The 15,496-nt window shown below is 47.5% G+C and overlaps 1 protein-coding gene across 2 annotated transcripts; it reads left to right on the forward strand.

Moving 5' to 3' along the window:
* Nucleotides 1-437: 437 nt before the first annotated feature.
* On the forward strand, nucleotides 438-7,101 carry LOC119849950 (tubulin alpha-3 chain-like). 2 transcript variants are annotated; one of them, XM_038387397.2, is made up of 4 exons: nucleotides 438-535; nucleotides 4,152-4,374; nucleotides 4,757-4,905; nucleotides 5,836-7,101. In XM_038387397.2, exons 1-4 carry the CDS (start codon nucleotides 533-535, stop codon nucleotides 6,817-6,819), a joined length of 1,359 nt encoding a protein of 452 aa, XP_038243325.1. In that variant the 5' UTR covers nucleotides 438-532; the 3' UTR covers nucleotides 6,820-7,101. The 2 variants fall into 2 exon arrangements, with proteins under 2 accessions (XP_038243325.1, XP_038243324.1); XM_038387396.2 differs by lacking the exon at nucleotides 438-535 and having other exon boundaries at nucleotides 4,146-4,374.
* The last annotated feature ends 8,395 nt before the right edge of the window (nucleotides 7,102-15,496 follow it).

Raw genomic sequence — 15,496 nt, forward strand, 5'->3', positions numbered from 1 at the left:
GTTCCCCACCCGTACAATGGGGATAATAACACTGCCCTGCCTCCCAGGGGGGCGTGAGGATAAACACATTAACAAGGGTGAGGTCCTCAGACCCTATGATAATGGGAGCCCGAGGAGTACATCAGACAGAAACGCCTGCAACTTTACAGCTCTCTTAGGGTTTTCTCTGTAGCACCCCTATGAAGTCCCATGCTATTAGGGTTGCCAACCCTCCAGGATTAGCCTGGAGTCTCCCAGAATCGGCATCAATCTCCCAGTGACTATTGAAAGCAATTCTGGAGATTTTAATAGGCTATTTTAAGAAAATGGCATTATGTCATGTTTGGGCGGGGCGGGGGGGGGCTCCAGAATACCTTCAATCAGAGTTGGCAACCCAACAATGGGTTGGCAAATGCACTCTGTCCTTTTAAGACACACCCCCTCGCCTCTGCACAGCTGTGATTGTTTGCAGAGGGGGCCATAAGTGAGCTGGGAGTGGGCTAGGCTGATTGCAAGCTCTTTTGTGTAGAACTGGGAGAGCTAGGCTGCAGGCATGGTGAGTTTGTGATAGGGTTGTTTGTAAGTGTTGGGTTACAAGCTGTGATGTAATGCTTCTGTGGAAGTGAATGTATCCAAATGGAGCTTTTTTTCTTTGGAGTAGTTGCTCTTATTGATGAAACTGGGGGTGGGTTTTCTGGGGACCTGCAGTTATTGTTAGAGGCACTTTTTTCTAAAGAACTCAGCCTCTATTCTAGTAGTGCAACAAAGCTTAGCACTTATTTCAGGATTGCTGAGCTGACGGTCTAAATATTGTTACCTCCTGGGGGCAGGGACTGTTTTTGTTCTGTTTTTGCACAACACCTAATGCAGGGGGATGTTAGTTTGTGAAGTAGGGCTCCTGCATGCTACTGTGAGACAAATAACTAGAGCATGGGGGGGAAAGACAGATTTTTCCAAGTTTCAGAGTAGCAGCTGTGTTAGTCTGTATTTGCAAAAAGAAAAGGAGTACTTGCGGCACCTTAGAGACTAACAAATTTATTTGCGTATAAGCTTTCGTGAGCTACAGCTGTAGCTCACGAAAGCTTATGCTCAGATTTTTTGAAAGAGTTCAGTTAGGACCTCTTGGAAACTCGGCTGGTTAATTTGAAGCCTGAATGGGACTGATCTCTGGGATGATCTGGCCTATGGCAGACTGAGGGGCTGGTACCTCTGTTATGGAGAGGGATTGATTCTATTTTAATTGAAGTCAACAGTAAAAACTCCTTGCCCAATGAGTGGGTCTCTGTGCTAGTGTTTCCTTAAACTGGGATAGCTATGGACTGACTAGCAACCAGCTTAGTTTAACACTTGAAAACTGGATTGTTCCCTGTGTGGGGCAGGGTGTGTATGCAGGAGAACACTTAAGAGACTGGGCTCTATCTGGGGAATAATGACTGGTAGTCCTGTCCTGCCTTTATGCTTCTCTGCAGCTAGGGTGCTGTGACTGTCTATGGACCTGTCACCTGAGCTGGGTCTACTGCAGCATTTCAAAGTGCTACACAAATACTAACTAACCAGCCCCAGTCCAAGGGAGGTGAATGTTCCCAGCCTACAGAGAGGGATGCAGGTGTATGACCGTGAATCTAGCACTAACTTGGGCAGAGTCTTCATGGTAAAGCTGGAATTAAATGGTGGTGTTAGCTGCTGTGTGGCCTGGGGGCTGGAGCACTGGTCTGGGACTCGGGAGACCGGGATTTTATTCTGGGCTCTGTCACGGGCCTGCTGGGTGATTTTGAACAAGTTACTGCCTCTCTCTGTGAAATGGGGATAACGATGCATTCTCAGGCCCTGCTTTAGGAATGACTTTGGAAAAGTTTTATGGTCTGTACTAGCTAGGAGGTCAGACTAGAGGATCACAGTGGTCCCTTCTGGCCTTGGGATCTAGTGTCTGACTCTTCATCTTGTGATCTATTTCCGTTATAAGAAACTAAGTAATTGGAATAACATCCATATGTCTGGAGCTGACTACACCAGCCCCTGCTCTGATCAGCTCACATCCTACATTTGAACTGTGGTGATGATCCTGACTCTGTAGCAAGGAGCTGTCTAAAAACTGATAGAGGTGTCTGTCTGGAGTGACCAGCCCCAGATTATTGGTTCTTTGACTCCGGTCTTCCCAGTCTTAGTCCTGTATAAATTTCTCTACTGAATCGAATATAAACTGCCTACATGTCTCGAGAGTCATTTGTCTCATCTGAATAGTTCCCTGAATTGGAAGAGGAATAAACACTTGCCTGATTAAAATTCAGTTAATAGCTTGAACCCCATCTTGTACAAGAGAGAAGCTGGTTGATCTAACCTGGTTCCCTACTTGGACATAAAGGCATCCCTGTCTGGACTAATCGGTCCCCCTGACTAGGCACTGCTCATTAGCCCTTTCCTCAGGATAACCTTAACACCGAGCAGACTGACTGTCCTTTCTTAGCCAGCACAGCTGCCGGAAGGCTTAAACTCCATTGATGGGTCACTAAGGTTCCACTTTTTTCTTTGCCTGCTCTAATGCCTAGTGAAAGGTTCCACACCAACTCTGCCCCCTTGTGTTCATGCTGTGCAATAGGTCTCCATTCATGGTAGGTAATATAGGAAAACTGGAATTAGTTAATGGGGTTCTGATGATTAAACCAGAAAAGAATTTTTCTCTTCTAAAACCACCGGCTTTGCAGGGCTCACACTAGTAAAATTAGGTTTCAGAGTAGCAGCCGTGTTAGTCTGTATTTGCAAAAAGAAAAGCAGTACTTGTGGCACCTTAGAGACTATCATGAAGTTGACAGATTAGTACTGCTTTTCTTTTTACTAGTAAAATTAATTGCCCAGCCCTGCCCAGTTTGAAGAGGACACTCAATATGCACAAGATAGGGACTAAGGTGTTACTCTTAATTTCATGTCAGTGCAGACAATCTCCAGTTTTGGGCCCCACAATACAAGAAGAATGTGGAAAAATTAGAGAGAGTCCAGCGGAGGGCAACAAAAATGATTGGGGGGGGGGGGTTGGAGCACATGACTTATGAGAGGCTGAGGGAACTGGGATTGTTTAGTCTGCGGAAGAGAAGAGGGAGGGAGGGAGGATTTGATGGCTGCTTTCAACTACCTGAAAGGGGGGTTCCAAAGAGGATGGATCTAAACAGTTCTCAGTGGTAGCAGATGACAGAACCAGGAGTAATGGTCTCAAGTTGCAGTAGGGGAAGCTTAGCTTGAATATTAGGGAAAACTTTTTTCACTAGGAAGGTGGTGAAGCACTGGAATGGGTTACCTAGGGAGGTGGTGGGATCTCCTTCCTTAGAGGTTTTTAGGGTCAGGCTTGACAAAACCCTGGCTGGGATAATTTAGTTGGAATTAGGCCCTGCTTTGAGTAGGGGGGTGGATTAGATGACCTCCTGAGGTCCTTTCCAATTGTGATATTCAGTGATTCTATCTCTAATACCATTGTTCTGACTGCTGCAGTCCAGTATCTAATATGTTATTGCCATATGAGACGTGCATTGAAAGCATTGCACAGTGTCATCAGGCTGAAGCTGGCCAAGACTCGAATACTCTGCCTTCATCTTGTAGAACAATCCTGAAAATGGGCTAGTCTTAGGCATGTGGTGCCAACCAGATCTTCAATACTGGAATTCCCTTTGCCCTTCAAACCATAAATCTGGGGTTTTTCTCTCTAGCAGCTCTGACTGCACTGAATCATACATGTACCTTTCTAGAAATAAGAAAACTGCCTTAAATCACCTTCTAGCCTTTGGGCCTGGCCCAATTGCTGTTGGAGAACAATGGTTAGACCTGGCTCGCAGTCTTAAGGTAGCCTGGATGGTAGCTCTGTCCAGTAACCCAGCTAAAACCCTGCTTGTCTCTGGATCTGGTGATCCTGATTTAATGTTGCCTTAACAGGGCTGTGCACATAAGACAAGGCTGTAGTTTAACAGCTGGAAATTGAGCCCATTGGTCAATTTATTCACATCTCCCAGAAGTGATGGATGAACCTCCCCATGCCCAAGTTGCTTTTGATTCCCACTGCAGCTCTGAGCGGGGATGGAAGTAGAGTGACTGGCTCCCTGTTTCTAGGCATGAAACACTGACTGAACCAGACAGGAAAGCCACAGTTTCATGGATGCAACTTCTTTGTGTGCCTCTTCCCCATGCAGCGGGAGTGTATTTCTGTCCACATTGGCCAGGCTGGCGTGCAGATGGGCAATGCCTGCTGGGAGCTGTACTGTCTGGAGCATGGGATCCAGCCAAATGGAATCATCTGTTTGGAGAAGTCCTTGGGGCAAGCTGATTCTTCCTTTGGGACCTTCTTCAGTGAGACTGGGTCGGGGAAGCATGTGCCCAGAGCACTGTTCATAGACCTGGAACCCACAGTCATTGGTAAGACACTGGAATCTGCCTCGACCAGATCTCTTCTTTGAGTTTCAATCACTGACCTGCTGGGAAGAGGGGAAAACACAACCACCCTCTCCACTTCTCAGTGGCTTCTAACAGGGCGCTCTTACCACAGATAACCCAGTGTTTGGTGATAATCCTGTCTTTGAGCCCAGATCCACAAAGCTGTTTAGTCTCCTAACTTCTGTTGGTTTCCATGGAAATTAGGAGCCCAAATACCTTGTGGATCTGGGCTTTAGTGCCTTGCTGTTGACCGAGTGTGGATTCGACAGAGGCCCTGGAACATGCTCTACAATAAAACTTCGACTAAATCACAGCTCTGAAGCTGAGGCCCTGGAGGTGTTCATGACCCTCTCCTTCCTTACAGATGAGATCCGAACTGGGACCTACCGCTCCCTGTTCCACCCTGAGCAGCTGATCAGTGGCAAGGAGGATGCTGCCAACAACTATGCCCGTGGCCACTACACAATTGGGAAGGAAATCATAGATCCTGTGGTTGATAGGACTCGTAAAATGGTAAGTGGGTAAACTCCTCTTCCTTTTTTCCCTTTAGAAGTTAAAGGGGCTGCACCCCATCTAAACCAGACGGGAATAATGCTGGTGAGAGGGATGAGGGACTTCAGTCCAGGGATTTTCTTCATGCCAAGCTCCCCTCATGGTCTTTGCTGGCTGAGGTGAGCTAAATACAGCACCCACAAAGCCAATCACTCCTGGTATAAGGAGGCAAAGCCTTGACGTGCTCTTCCTGTAGTTAGCCTAGAAATAGAACTCCATGTGGGCACTTCTCAAATATTCCTCTAGCACTGGTAATCTTACTGAAAGACAGCTGCTCATTTACAAGCAGGTTTAGTGCTGTCAGGCACCAGCCTTGCACTGCCTATATATCTTGAAAGCCTACCTCTGACAGTCAAGAGGCATAATTGTAACTTGCTTCCACATGATCGTTGTGTTGGGGTTTTGTAGCTGGAATTTTCAGTGAAAGAGCAACCCAAGAATAGACCAGCCACAATGTCTACCTGTAATGGTATTTGCCCACCCAGCTGTTGTACAGGAATCTAGCACCAAACCAGAATTCAGTGAATGCTGACTAGAATCATTCTTCTGGCTGACTCATGAACCAGCATCTTGCTTGCTTGGTACAGGGGTTGTGTTCTACTTGGGTTCTACCTCTGCTGGCTGACTTATTCAATAAAATCTTCCACCAATTTTATCTGGTTGCTGTTTTGGGAGTTCTCATGCTAAGGTCCAGCAATCTTCAGTTCCCCAACAGTTTGTCATTACAAACTACTTCTGATTTTTGTATTTATACATTACACACAGACCTTCCATTATCAAATAATGGTCACATGTTAAGTAGCTGATGTCTGGATGGTGATAGAAAGGAAGAGGGGACCCAGTATGAGTAGCGTGACCAACACTAGTTCAATGTCCTCTGACTTTGTGCAGGCTGACCAGTGCAGCGGCCTTCAAGGGTTCCTGGTCTTCCACAGCTTTGGAGGAGGCACAGGCTCTGGATTCACATCCCTCTTGATGGAGCGTCTCTCTGTGGAGTTTGGGAAGAAGTCTAAGCTGGAGTTCTCGGTGTACCCTGCCCCACGGGTCTCCACTGCGGTGGTGGAACCCTACAATTCCATCCTGACCACCCACACCACGCTGGAGCACTCGGACTGTTCTTTCATGGTGGACAACGAGGCCATTTACGACATCTGCAACCGGAACCTCAATATCGAGCGTCCCTCCTACCACAACTTGAACAGGCTGATAGCCCAGATAGTGTCGTCCATCACTGCTTCCCTGAGGTTTGATGGTGCCTTGAACGTGGATCTCACTGAATTCCAAACTAACTTGGTGCCTTATCCCCGCATACACTTCCCCCTCACTACCTATGCGCCCATAGTCTCAGCAGAGAGAGCCTACCACGAGCAACTCTCGGTGCCTGAAATCACCAACGCTTGCTTTGAGTTCTCCAACCAGATGGTGAAATGTGACCCTCGCCGAGGCAAATACATGGCTTGCTGCCTGCTGTACCGGGGGGATGTGGTGCCCAAGGATGTGAATGCGGCTATAGCAGCCATCAAAACCAGGAGGTCCATCCAGTTTGTGGACTGGTGCCCAACTGGATTTAAGGTGGGCATCAATTACCAGCCCCCCACAGTGGTGCCAGGGGGAGACCTGGCTAAAGTGCAGCGGGCCGTCTGCATGCTGAGCAACACCACAGCTATTGCAGAAGCCTGGGCCCGGCTGGATCACAAGTTTGACCTGATGTACGCAAAACGGGCCTTTGTGCATTGGTATGTGGGGGAGGGGATGGAGGAGGGGGAATTCTCCGAAGCCAGGGAGGACATGGCTGCTCTCGAGAAGGACTATGAAGAAGTTGGCAGGGATTCTGCAGATGGGGATGAAGAGGTGGAGGAGGCAGAAGATTATTAAACGCTTGTTTTAGGCATTAGCCTCACAATGCTGTTCCTTTCATGGGCCAGGTGTATCTAGGGTTACTTGCAGTCTGCACCTCAATGCATAATCGAACACACTACCCTCTTTCATGCTGTAACTTCTGATAGTATTTTGCATGTCATGTCTTCTGCTTGCCTGTGTTTGAACCTGAACTTCAGGAATAAATTCTTAACTGCAAACTCTTCTCCCTCATTCAGCTAATTCTGGCAAAACCTGGAGGTGGGAATTCTAACAGTCGGTATCCACACTTCAGGCTTTTGCATAACTCTTAGTACAAGATTATAAATGACCTGACTTTCAGGTGCTGAGTTTCTGCTTCTATTACAGCTGGTAGTGGACACGGTAGGTTTTGGGCAGCCAGAGACCCTCTTCTAGTCTAAAGTTAAACACATGGGAGTGTCAGATATAGGTGCCTGAATTAACTCCTTCCCCTGAACTTAGATTCTGAAAGTTTGAATCAACCACTAGGTTCATGAGGAAGAAACTTAGACATCTAAGTATATTGCATCCAAATATCCCAGGGTACCAAATCACATCTAGGTGTTTGCAAACCCTTAGAGAAAGGGATAAGTAGCAGTCAGCAATATGATCCTAAACCAACCCTAGGACTCTCCTCTCTTCATGGGGAAAGTGAAGTTAGTAATAAACAAAATAAGCCCCAACTTCTACTCCTTCCACTGTGACTGGAGAGTGACTCTTGCTGGTTGGAATTACTACAGCCACAGACTGGAATAGTAGAGAAGAATTTGGCCTTGGGTGTTTTTAAAAACCACAGCAGGCTGGTTGTGCAATGTGATCCTAGAATCCTAGACCCTGCTAATGTGGTTTTGGGATGCATCAGGAGAGGCATTTCCAGTAGGGATAAGGAGGTTTTAGTACCGTTATACAAGGCACTGGTGAGACCTCACCTAGAATACTGTGTGCAGTTCTGGTCTCCCATATTTAAAAAGGATGAATTCAAACTGGAGCAGGTACAGAGAAGGGCTACTAGGATGATCTGAGGAATGGAAAACTTGTCTTATGAAAGGAGACTTAAGGAGCTTGGCTTGTTTAGCCTAATTAAAAGAAGGTTGAGGGGAGATATGATTGCGCTCTCTAAATATATCAAAGGGATAAATACAGGAGAGGGAGAGGAATTATTTAAGCTCAGCACCAATGTGGACACAAGAACAAATGGGTATAAACTGGCCACCAGGAAGTTTAGACTTGAAATCAGACGAAGGTTTTTAACCATCAGAGGAGTGAAGTTTTGGAATAACCTTCCAAGGGAAGCAGTGGGGGCAAAAGATCTATCTGGCTTTAAGATTCTACTCGATAAGTTTATGGAGGAGATGGTATGATGGGATTTTGGTAAGTAATTGATCTTTAAATATTCAGGGTAAATAGGCCTAATCCCCTGAGATGGGATATTAGATGGATGGGATCTGAGTTACCCAGGAAAGAATTTTCTGTAGTATCTGGCTGGTGAATCTTGCCCATATGCTCAGGGTTTAGTTTAGCCATATTTGGGGTCGGGAAGGAATTTTCCTCCAGGGCAGACTGGAGAGGCCCTGGAGGTTTTTCACCCTCCTCTGTAGCATGGGGCATGGTTGACTTGAGGGAGGCTTCTCTGCTCCTTGAAGTCTTTAAACCATGATTTGAGGACTTCAATAGCTCAGACATAGGTGAGGTTTTTCGTAGGAGGGGTAGGTGAGATTTTGTGGCCTGCACTGTGCAGGAGGTCGGACTAGATGATCAGAATGGTCCCTTCTGACCTTAGTATCTATGAATCATCAGCACTAAAGATGGGGAAAGACTTTGCTGGTCTTTCCCCATCACCCTTGGCAGGTTTCTCCCTGCAATGCATGCTGAGATGTTCTGTCCAGTTCTCCATGCCTTCAGCAACATTTATCACAAGACCCCTTGGGAGACTCTTCCAGGGCCTAATGCAGGGAAGGGAGGATTATCCTGATGCACAACCTAAATTTTTCTTCATTCATTTAAATCTCTATTCCCCAAAGTCTTCTAGCCTACAGTAAAGAATTCCTCTCCGTCCTTGGTACTTATACCCTTTGGGCCTTAGATTTCAGCTGAAATCTAAGGCCCAGATCCTCAAATGTGATTAGGGACCTAATTCTGATTGCTTCCCATAGGAGTTAGGTGCCTCAATACCTGTGAGCATTTGGGACCAGGCTGAAGTTGTCTGAGCAAATGTCCCTTTATACATGTGTAAACAACTACCTCACTGAGGGGCTTATCTAGCCCTCACATGTGCACCTCACCATCTTTAATTCAGCTCTCCTCACTAAGGAAGGGCAGTGCTGTTGCAGGTGGGAAACTGAGGCACAGAGGCTAAACCCCAGATCTTTTCAAGTATTTAGGTTCCTAACTCCCAGTGTGACAACAGACTTGAGAACCTGGGCAAAAGTGACTTGCCCAAGGTCACACTAGAAGGCTGTGGCAGAGCAAGTCTCTTAAATCCTAGCTTAGTGCTCTAATCACTGGGCCACACCTTCCCCCTCCTGCCCCATTCACATTCAATTCATTTGATGTTCAAGAGCTGGGTGGGGAAGCTCTCACTGTATCTGCGTGGGCTATGCCAGTGCTGTCTAAGCCCTGCTTTCATAGGCCTTTAGCAAACCAGGACTCTAAAAGTGGTTTTGGGATCCAGGTAAGAACCTGAAATAAAGTAAAAAACGGCTTATGACAGGACTCCTGGGTTCAGTAGGGATGTATTTGGCACAAATCAAGTGAGGAGGGATAGCTCTGGTTTGAGCATTGCCCTGCTAAACTCAAGGTTGTGAGTTCAATCCGTGAGGTGGCCATTTAGGGTTCTGGGACAGAAATTGTGGATTGGCCCTGCTTTGAGCAGGCGGTTGGACTAGATGACCTCCTGAAGTCCCTTCCAACCCTGATATTCTATGATCTAAGTTCTGGAGGAGCAGTGGGCCCCAAAAAAAAATCTAACTGGTTCCAAGCCTGAGCTGGATAAGTTTATGGAGGGGGGGGGGAAGCTATTTTTGAGGAGTCTGGAGCCAGCCCCTGAAAGGGCAGGACTGGCTGTGGGTGAGTCCCAGGCCTGCATGTAGTAGGGTGAAGGCCCCCCTGAGAATGGGCTCTGGGATTCTGGTAGCCACATCTCTTAGCTTGGTCCCTTTGCTGGGTGAGGTGACTCTGAGTAGAGAGTCTGGTTGGGAAAACTCCCTCTCCAGCCCAGCAGAGTTCACTCTCCGCTCCTAGATGAAACTGTTACCCTGGGGCAAGTGCTGCTCTTGCTGCTGGGTCAGGGCTTCCCACCTGCTGTGAGGGGATCTGAGCACTAGGGGAGGAGAGCGGAGGGTAGCTGAGTTGTTCTGATTTGTGCTTGGAGCCCTGCACTGCTTTGTGGGGAGGGGGACACTTGGGGCTGGAAGCAGCCTGATTCCTGCACAAAGAGGACACCTGCCAGCTGTGATCCTCAGCCCCTCTGTAGTTGCTGAGGAGCCCACAAGGAAGTCAAATAAAGAGCCATTCTTCTTTGGGGTGGGGCCAAAGCCAGTGATTAAGCTACTTAAAGTCTCTCTATAGCCTAAACCCAGGCAAAGGGTGGTTCAGCGGTTGGGGATTAGTCTGGGACTTGGCAGATCCAAGTTCAATTCTCTGGTCAGCTACAGCCTTCCTGTGTGATAATTACACTCTCTGGGCCTCAGTTCCACCTGTGCAATGGGTATAACAGTCATACCCTTCCTCCCTGGGTACTGTGAGGATACATACATGTGAGAGTGGCAGGGGCTCCAGTACTCGGCCGTAGACATGCTCTATCCTAGCTGAGTAAGTCAATATACCAGCATAAGACCCCCACCCATGGAACCTCTGGACTAAGATGATGGCATTAGGAAGCCAACAGACAGGCCTGTCTTCCATCCTTCTCAGCTTAGTGCTGCTGAAAAGGTGCCAGTTTGGCAACCTTAAAATACTTTCTCTAACCCCAGCACAAGCTTCCACCATATCCAGCCCTCACTCTGCCAGCCCCTTGGACCACATCACACACGAGCATTTCCTCGGCCTTCTATAGGATGCTGGCATCTGAGAGGCTGCCTGCAGAGAGCTCATGGCAGGAGCAGGGCTGCTATGTACCCCACACTGCAGTTCAGGGGCCACCCATAGGGGTGAAGGCAACTCATTCCCCAGATCCTGCCTTGGGCATAGGGGCTAATAGGCCATTTAGGGGGCTGATCTCTGAGAGACAATGGGGCAGGGGAAGGTAATATTTTTTACTGGGCCAATGTCTGTTGGGAAGACAGACAAGCGCTGTCCGGTGGGTGCTGGTCTATGAATCAGAGTGAGCACCACCATTTTTAACCCACATAGGTCACTGGAAATGAATTTCAGCGACTGCTGGTTTGGGCTGGATTTGAACCAGTGACCTAGTAGAATCCACCTCACCAAAGTCCAGTAACAGATGTGCTGGGGGGGTCCAGGCACAGCTGTACATTAGCACATGTGGGACAGACTCCAACTTACAGCCTCCTGTTAGATGCTTTTCTAGCTACACATTTCTTGTCTGGCTGTTCGGAGCATAACCTGCCTGAGCACCGACTCAGTTCAGACCCGTGTGCTGATCTGTAATTGACACGCTGCCTCTTACCTAGACCCTGAGTATCAGTAGCATCACAGCATGGCTGGTGAATCACAAGCCAGGCTGGTCAGGGTGAGTTAGGTAACGGGAAGGCTTTAATAACAGGTCGGCTTCTGAGGTCATTAATACTGCACCAGCTTTAATACTGTCCAGTTTCTGGCTGGACTGGCTGTTTCCTTAATACCTCAAATTAAACTGCAGCCAACCTCCCACAGTAAGACACAAAGTCCTGGAAGGCTCCAAAGGGCCTTAACTAAAGACTCCCATTAATAATGGGGCTTCCAAGGGCCTGCGCTCTAGTCAGCTGACTGTGGCAGAAAGTCAAATAGATAGGGCAGGACTAGGAATCAGGAAACCTCAGTTCTAAGCCTGACTGTGCCACAGGGCCTTGGGCAAGTTACTTTACCTCTCTGGGCCTCAGTTTCCCCTCCACCCTTTGGGTGGTTAGATTGCAAGTTCTTCAGAGCAGGGGCACTCTTGGTTGTTCACACAGCACCTAGCACAATGAGGCCCTGATCTCTGGGCATTATCATTGTGATGCTGTATGATTAAAAGTGGCCATGTGTATCATTGTGGCTACCAACTGTTATACAAATGCAACAAATCTTATACAAAGTGTATTGTGTAAGATGTCCATGGAAAAGTTACATTCTGTCAAGTTTTAGAGTAGCAGCCGTGTTAGTCTGTATTTGCAAAAAGAAAAGGAGTACTTGTGGCACCTTAGAGACTAACAAATTTATTTGAGCATAAGCTTTCGTGAGCTACAGCTCACTTCATCGGATGCATCCGATCAAGTGAGCTGTAGCTCACGAAAGCTTATGCTCAAATAAATTTGTTAGTCTCTAAGGTGCCACAAATACTCCTTTTCATTCTGTCAAGTATGATTTTTCTGGATTAATCTAGGCATCATCACGGTAGCTGGAGTTACAAATATTGGCTATTTGTGTTAGCTCTTGTAGAGAGAGCCCCAAGGCAGTTTACATCCAGCCCATTGTGAAGGGACTAGTCAAGCTGGATTGGCCATTAAGAAGAATCAACTCTCCAGCTCGCTGTTCCTGAGGCTGCTTCAGACAGCAAGGAGCCAATGCCCGCCCGCCCCCCCCGTGATTCAGCAAAACATATAAGAGAATGTGATGTGGACACATGACCTTGGACTTCATCTTTGTTAGTAACTTTTCACACATAGGGACTATGAGCATTTTTGGGGACAGCAACTTTCCATGCACATGGCAGAAGATATAGGAAACCCCTGGGACACCTCCATTTTGTCTCATTCTGGCTCCAATCCTCTGAACTGTGGATTTACAACTAAAAGGAGTATTGTCAACTATGGCCTGAGGACCTTCCACAGTCTTTTGGAGGTTACCAGAGAGAGATTTGTAAGCCAGCAGTCCATCTACAAACAGTTCATATGCATACGATTCTTTAACCATTCAGTAACTCTCTCTTTTATTAATAAAACCTTTATTTAGCTTACTAAGGATTAGCTAATAGCATGATATTTAGGTAAGATCTGAGATACAAATTGATTTGGGGATAAGTGTCTGATCCTTTGTGTTTGGTAGACCCTGACCTAGGGTGAATTGGGTTTTCAGTAACCTCTCACTGTAATGGGCCAACTCATCTGGACTGGGCTGGAATGCCTAAAGGGGATTGTATTTGACTTCTTGTTAACCAGCATGGTGCTACAGAAATTCTTTTGATCATGGTTTGGTGAATCTAGTTATAAAATAAACCACCAGTTTTTGGTGATTGTTTGCCCTATTGCTTGCAGTCTGTCCTGAGTGTGGTATTCTTCATGTGATTCAGTCCAGGCACCTGGTCACAATCTTAATACAAATGATGAGCTGTCCTGTCACTAGCTTAAGGATGTGTAATAGGATCTGTCTGCAGCATCTCGAGAAGCTCATCTGTGCAGGAGCCAAAACTCTCTCTTCAGTCCAAGCCCATTGGAATGAACTTGCCCAGGAAGGAGGGCCAATCCCAAACGTCACCACCTTCTACTCCACGCGCAAGGTGCATTTCTTGGACCTGCCTTCTCCGACAAACACAGCAACGTGTTTATATAAGTGAAATAAACTCCTTTGCCCCCACTTCTTCCGCTGCTGAGAGGACAAGCTCAGGAGAGCGGTCAATCATGGTGCACTGCGAGGAGCACAGTATAAGAACCTACCCAGAACACAGCAGAGAAGCCAGGTCAACATACCAGCCAAACCCATTAATAAAGTTACTGTCAGCATGAAGCTACTGACCAAGCACGTAAGATGCTTTCCCCACTTCACTAGCATCATCTAGTGGAGAAAGACAAAAATAAGTGGCCTGACCCTGGCTCGAGAATGCAAGGAGGAAAGCATTTATCCCAGCCGCCGTGGAGTAAAGAGGACAGCCCGTCCTGGGGTGAGGGACATCTCAGTCCAATCCTGACACATTCCCTGTACGACTTTGAGCAAACCCCTCCACCTCTTGCTGTGCCTCAGTTCCCCCTTCCTACAGCCAGGGCTGCCCAACAGACTTCTGCCAGCCTCACTATACGGATCAGGGGTGTGATCACTGACCGACACAGCCATGGTGGCAGCAGCCCCTAGCACAGAGATAGCTACAGCAGCAAACACTGCTTTTACCAGCATAGTAAAGCATCATTTCACCAGCAGGGGTGATTGTAGTGGGTGGGTCTGACGCAGTTTTGCTGTTATAGCTCCATCCGCACTGGGAGTGCTTTTATATAGCGTCCCAGTAAAGCACTCAGTGTAGACATGGCCCAAGTTAGGCACAGTTACTTCCTTTGCCCCAGGCTTTGTCCCTTATTTATTGAGACCGTAAACTCTCTGGAAGCCATCTCCATGGTTTTATATTGCACCTTGCACATAGGGGCCTGGTGATCTCCACTGGGGAGTCTACACCCTGCTGTAACACAACAAGAGGAACAGTGAAAATGTACCTCAGTGTTGCTGAGTGTGATGTTGGATGGGCACTAAGCCCACCAGAGACCAAGGCTCCATGGGAAACTTTTGCTAGTATAGCAATGCCCAGTGGGGTGTAGCAATGCCCAGTGTTGCAATGGGTATTTCTAGGCTAGCAAAAGCCCTAGTGAAGATGCAGTTAGGGCTGTATAGAAGGGCTTGTGCTGGCAGAGCTTGTTTTGTTTGGGGACCTAGTATAAACACTACTGGCAAAAGCATTCATGTGTATACCAGGTGTGTTTCCAGTATCTCTCTACTTGGGAACCTTTCCTGATTTAGAAAAGACCCAGCTGCTTGTCTAGAAGACAAGCTCTAGTCATGTGAAGTAGGGCATTAGTTGGGAAAAATGAAGAATTTATAGCCCTAGGCAGGGTCCGCACAGGGCACTGCCAATACAGGTCATTAACCCCCAGTAACACAACAAGTACTCCAGTGCTAGATGCTGCTTTCTACTGCCCCATCCCTGATCCAGCCCCCTCAGAATCAGAGGGGCTCCCTCTGATTTGGAACACCCCTGTTCAATAGCTCCAGACACACGTTGAATGAAACTTGCTAATTTTCTTAGGCAGCAACATCCAAGCTGCTGCTTGGTCAGCAGGGGAAGGCCCATGACATGCTACCACCATCCTTTTGCCACCCTAGCTGTGATTGTGTAGAAGCCACTTGAAAGTCATTGCTGGGTCATGATCTTGGTAGGAGCCCCAAGAAGAGCAAGAGGAGCAGCATGCACAAGGAACAGAGGGCCTGAATGGAGTCTATGTGAGAGGGGTTAGTGGGGGAAAAGAGTGAGGGAGTGGAGCAAGTATGAAGAGGGAGGACTTAGTGAGTGAGTGGAGAGGGAGAGCAGTAAGGAGAAGAGCCTGCAGTGAGATAGTTAAGGGATGGGATCCAGCAAGACCTTAAGGAGACAAATTGGTCCTAGATGGCTCTAGCCCTGTGTAGAAGCTCTGAAGTGCATTTACCTTGTTGCTGGAAGGGAGAGGTCCAGGGAGCTGCTGATCAGCTCTGCCTTCCCTTTATGAAGGTTAGGCCAGTGAGCTGGAGCAGAGTCAGGGGGACAGACAAATGGGCACAAATGAGCCTGAGTGTAAAGTGG

This window comes from Dermochelys coriacea, chromosome 1 (genome assembly GCF_009764565.3).
Source record: "Dermochelys coriacea isolate rDerCor1 chromosome 1, rDerCor1.pri.v4, whole genome shotgun sequence".
Lineage (NCBI taxonomy): Eukaryota > Metazoa > Chordata > Testudines > Dermochelyidae > Dermochelys > Dermochelys coriacea.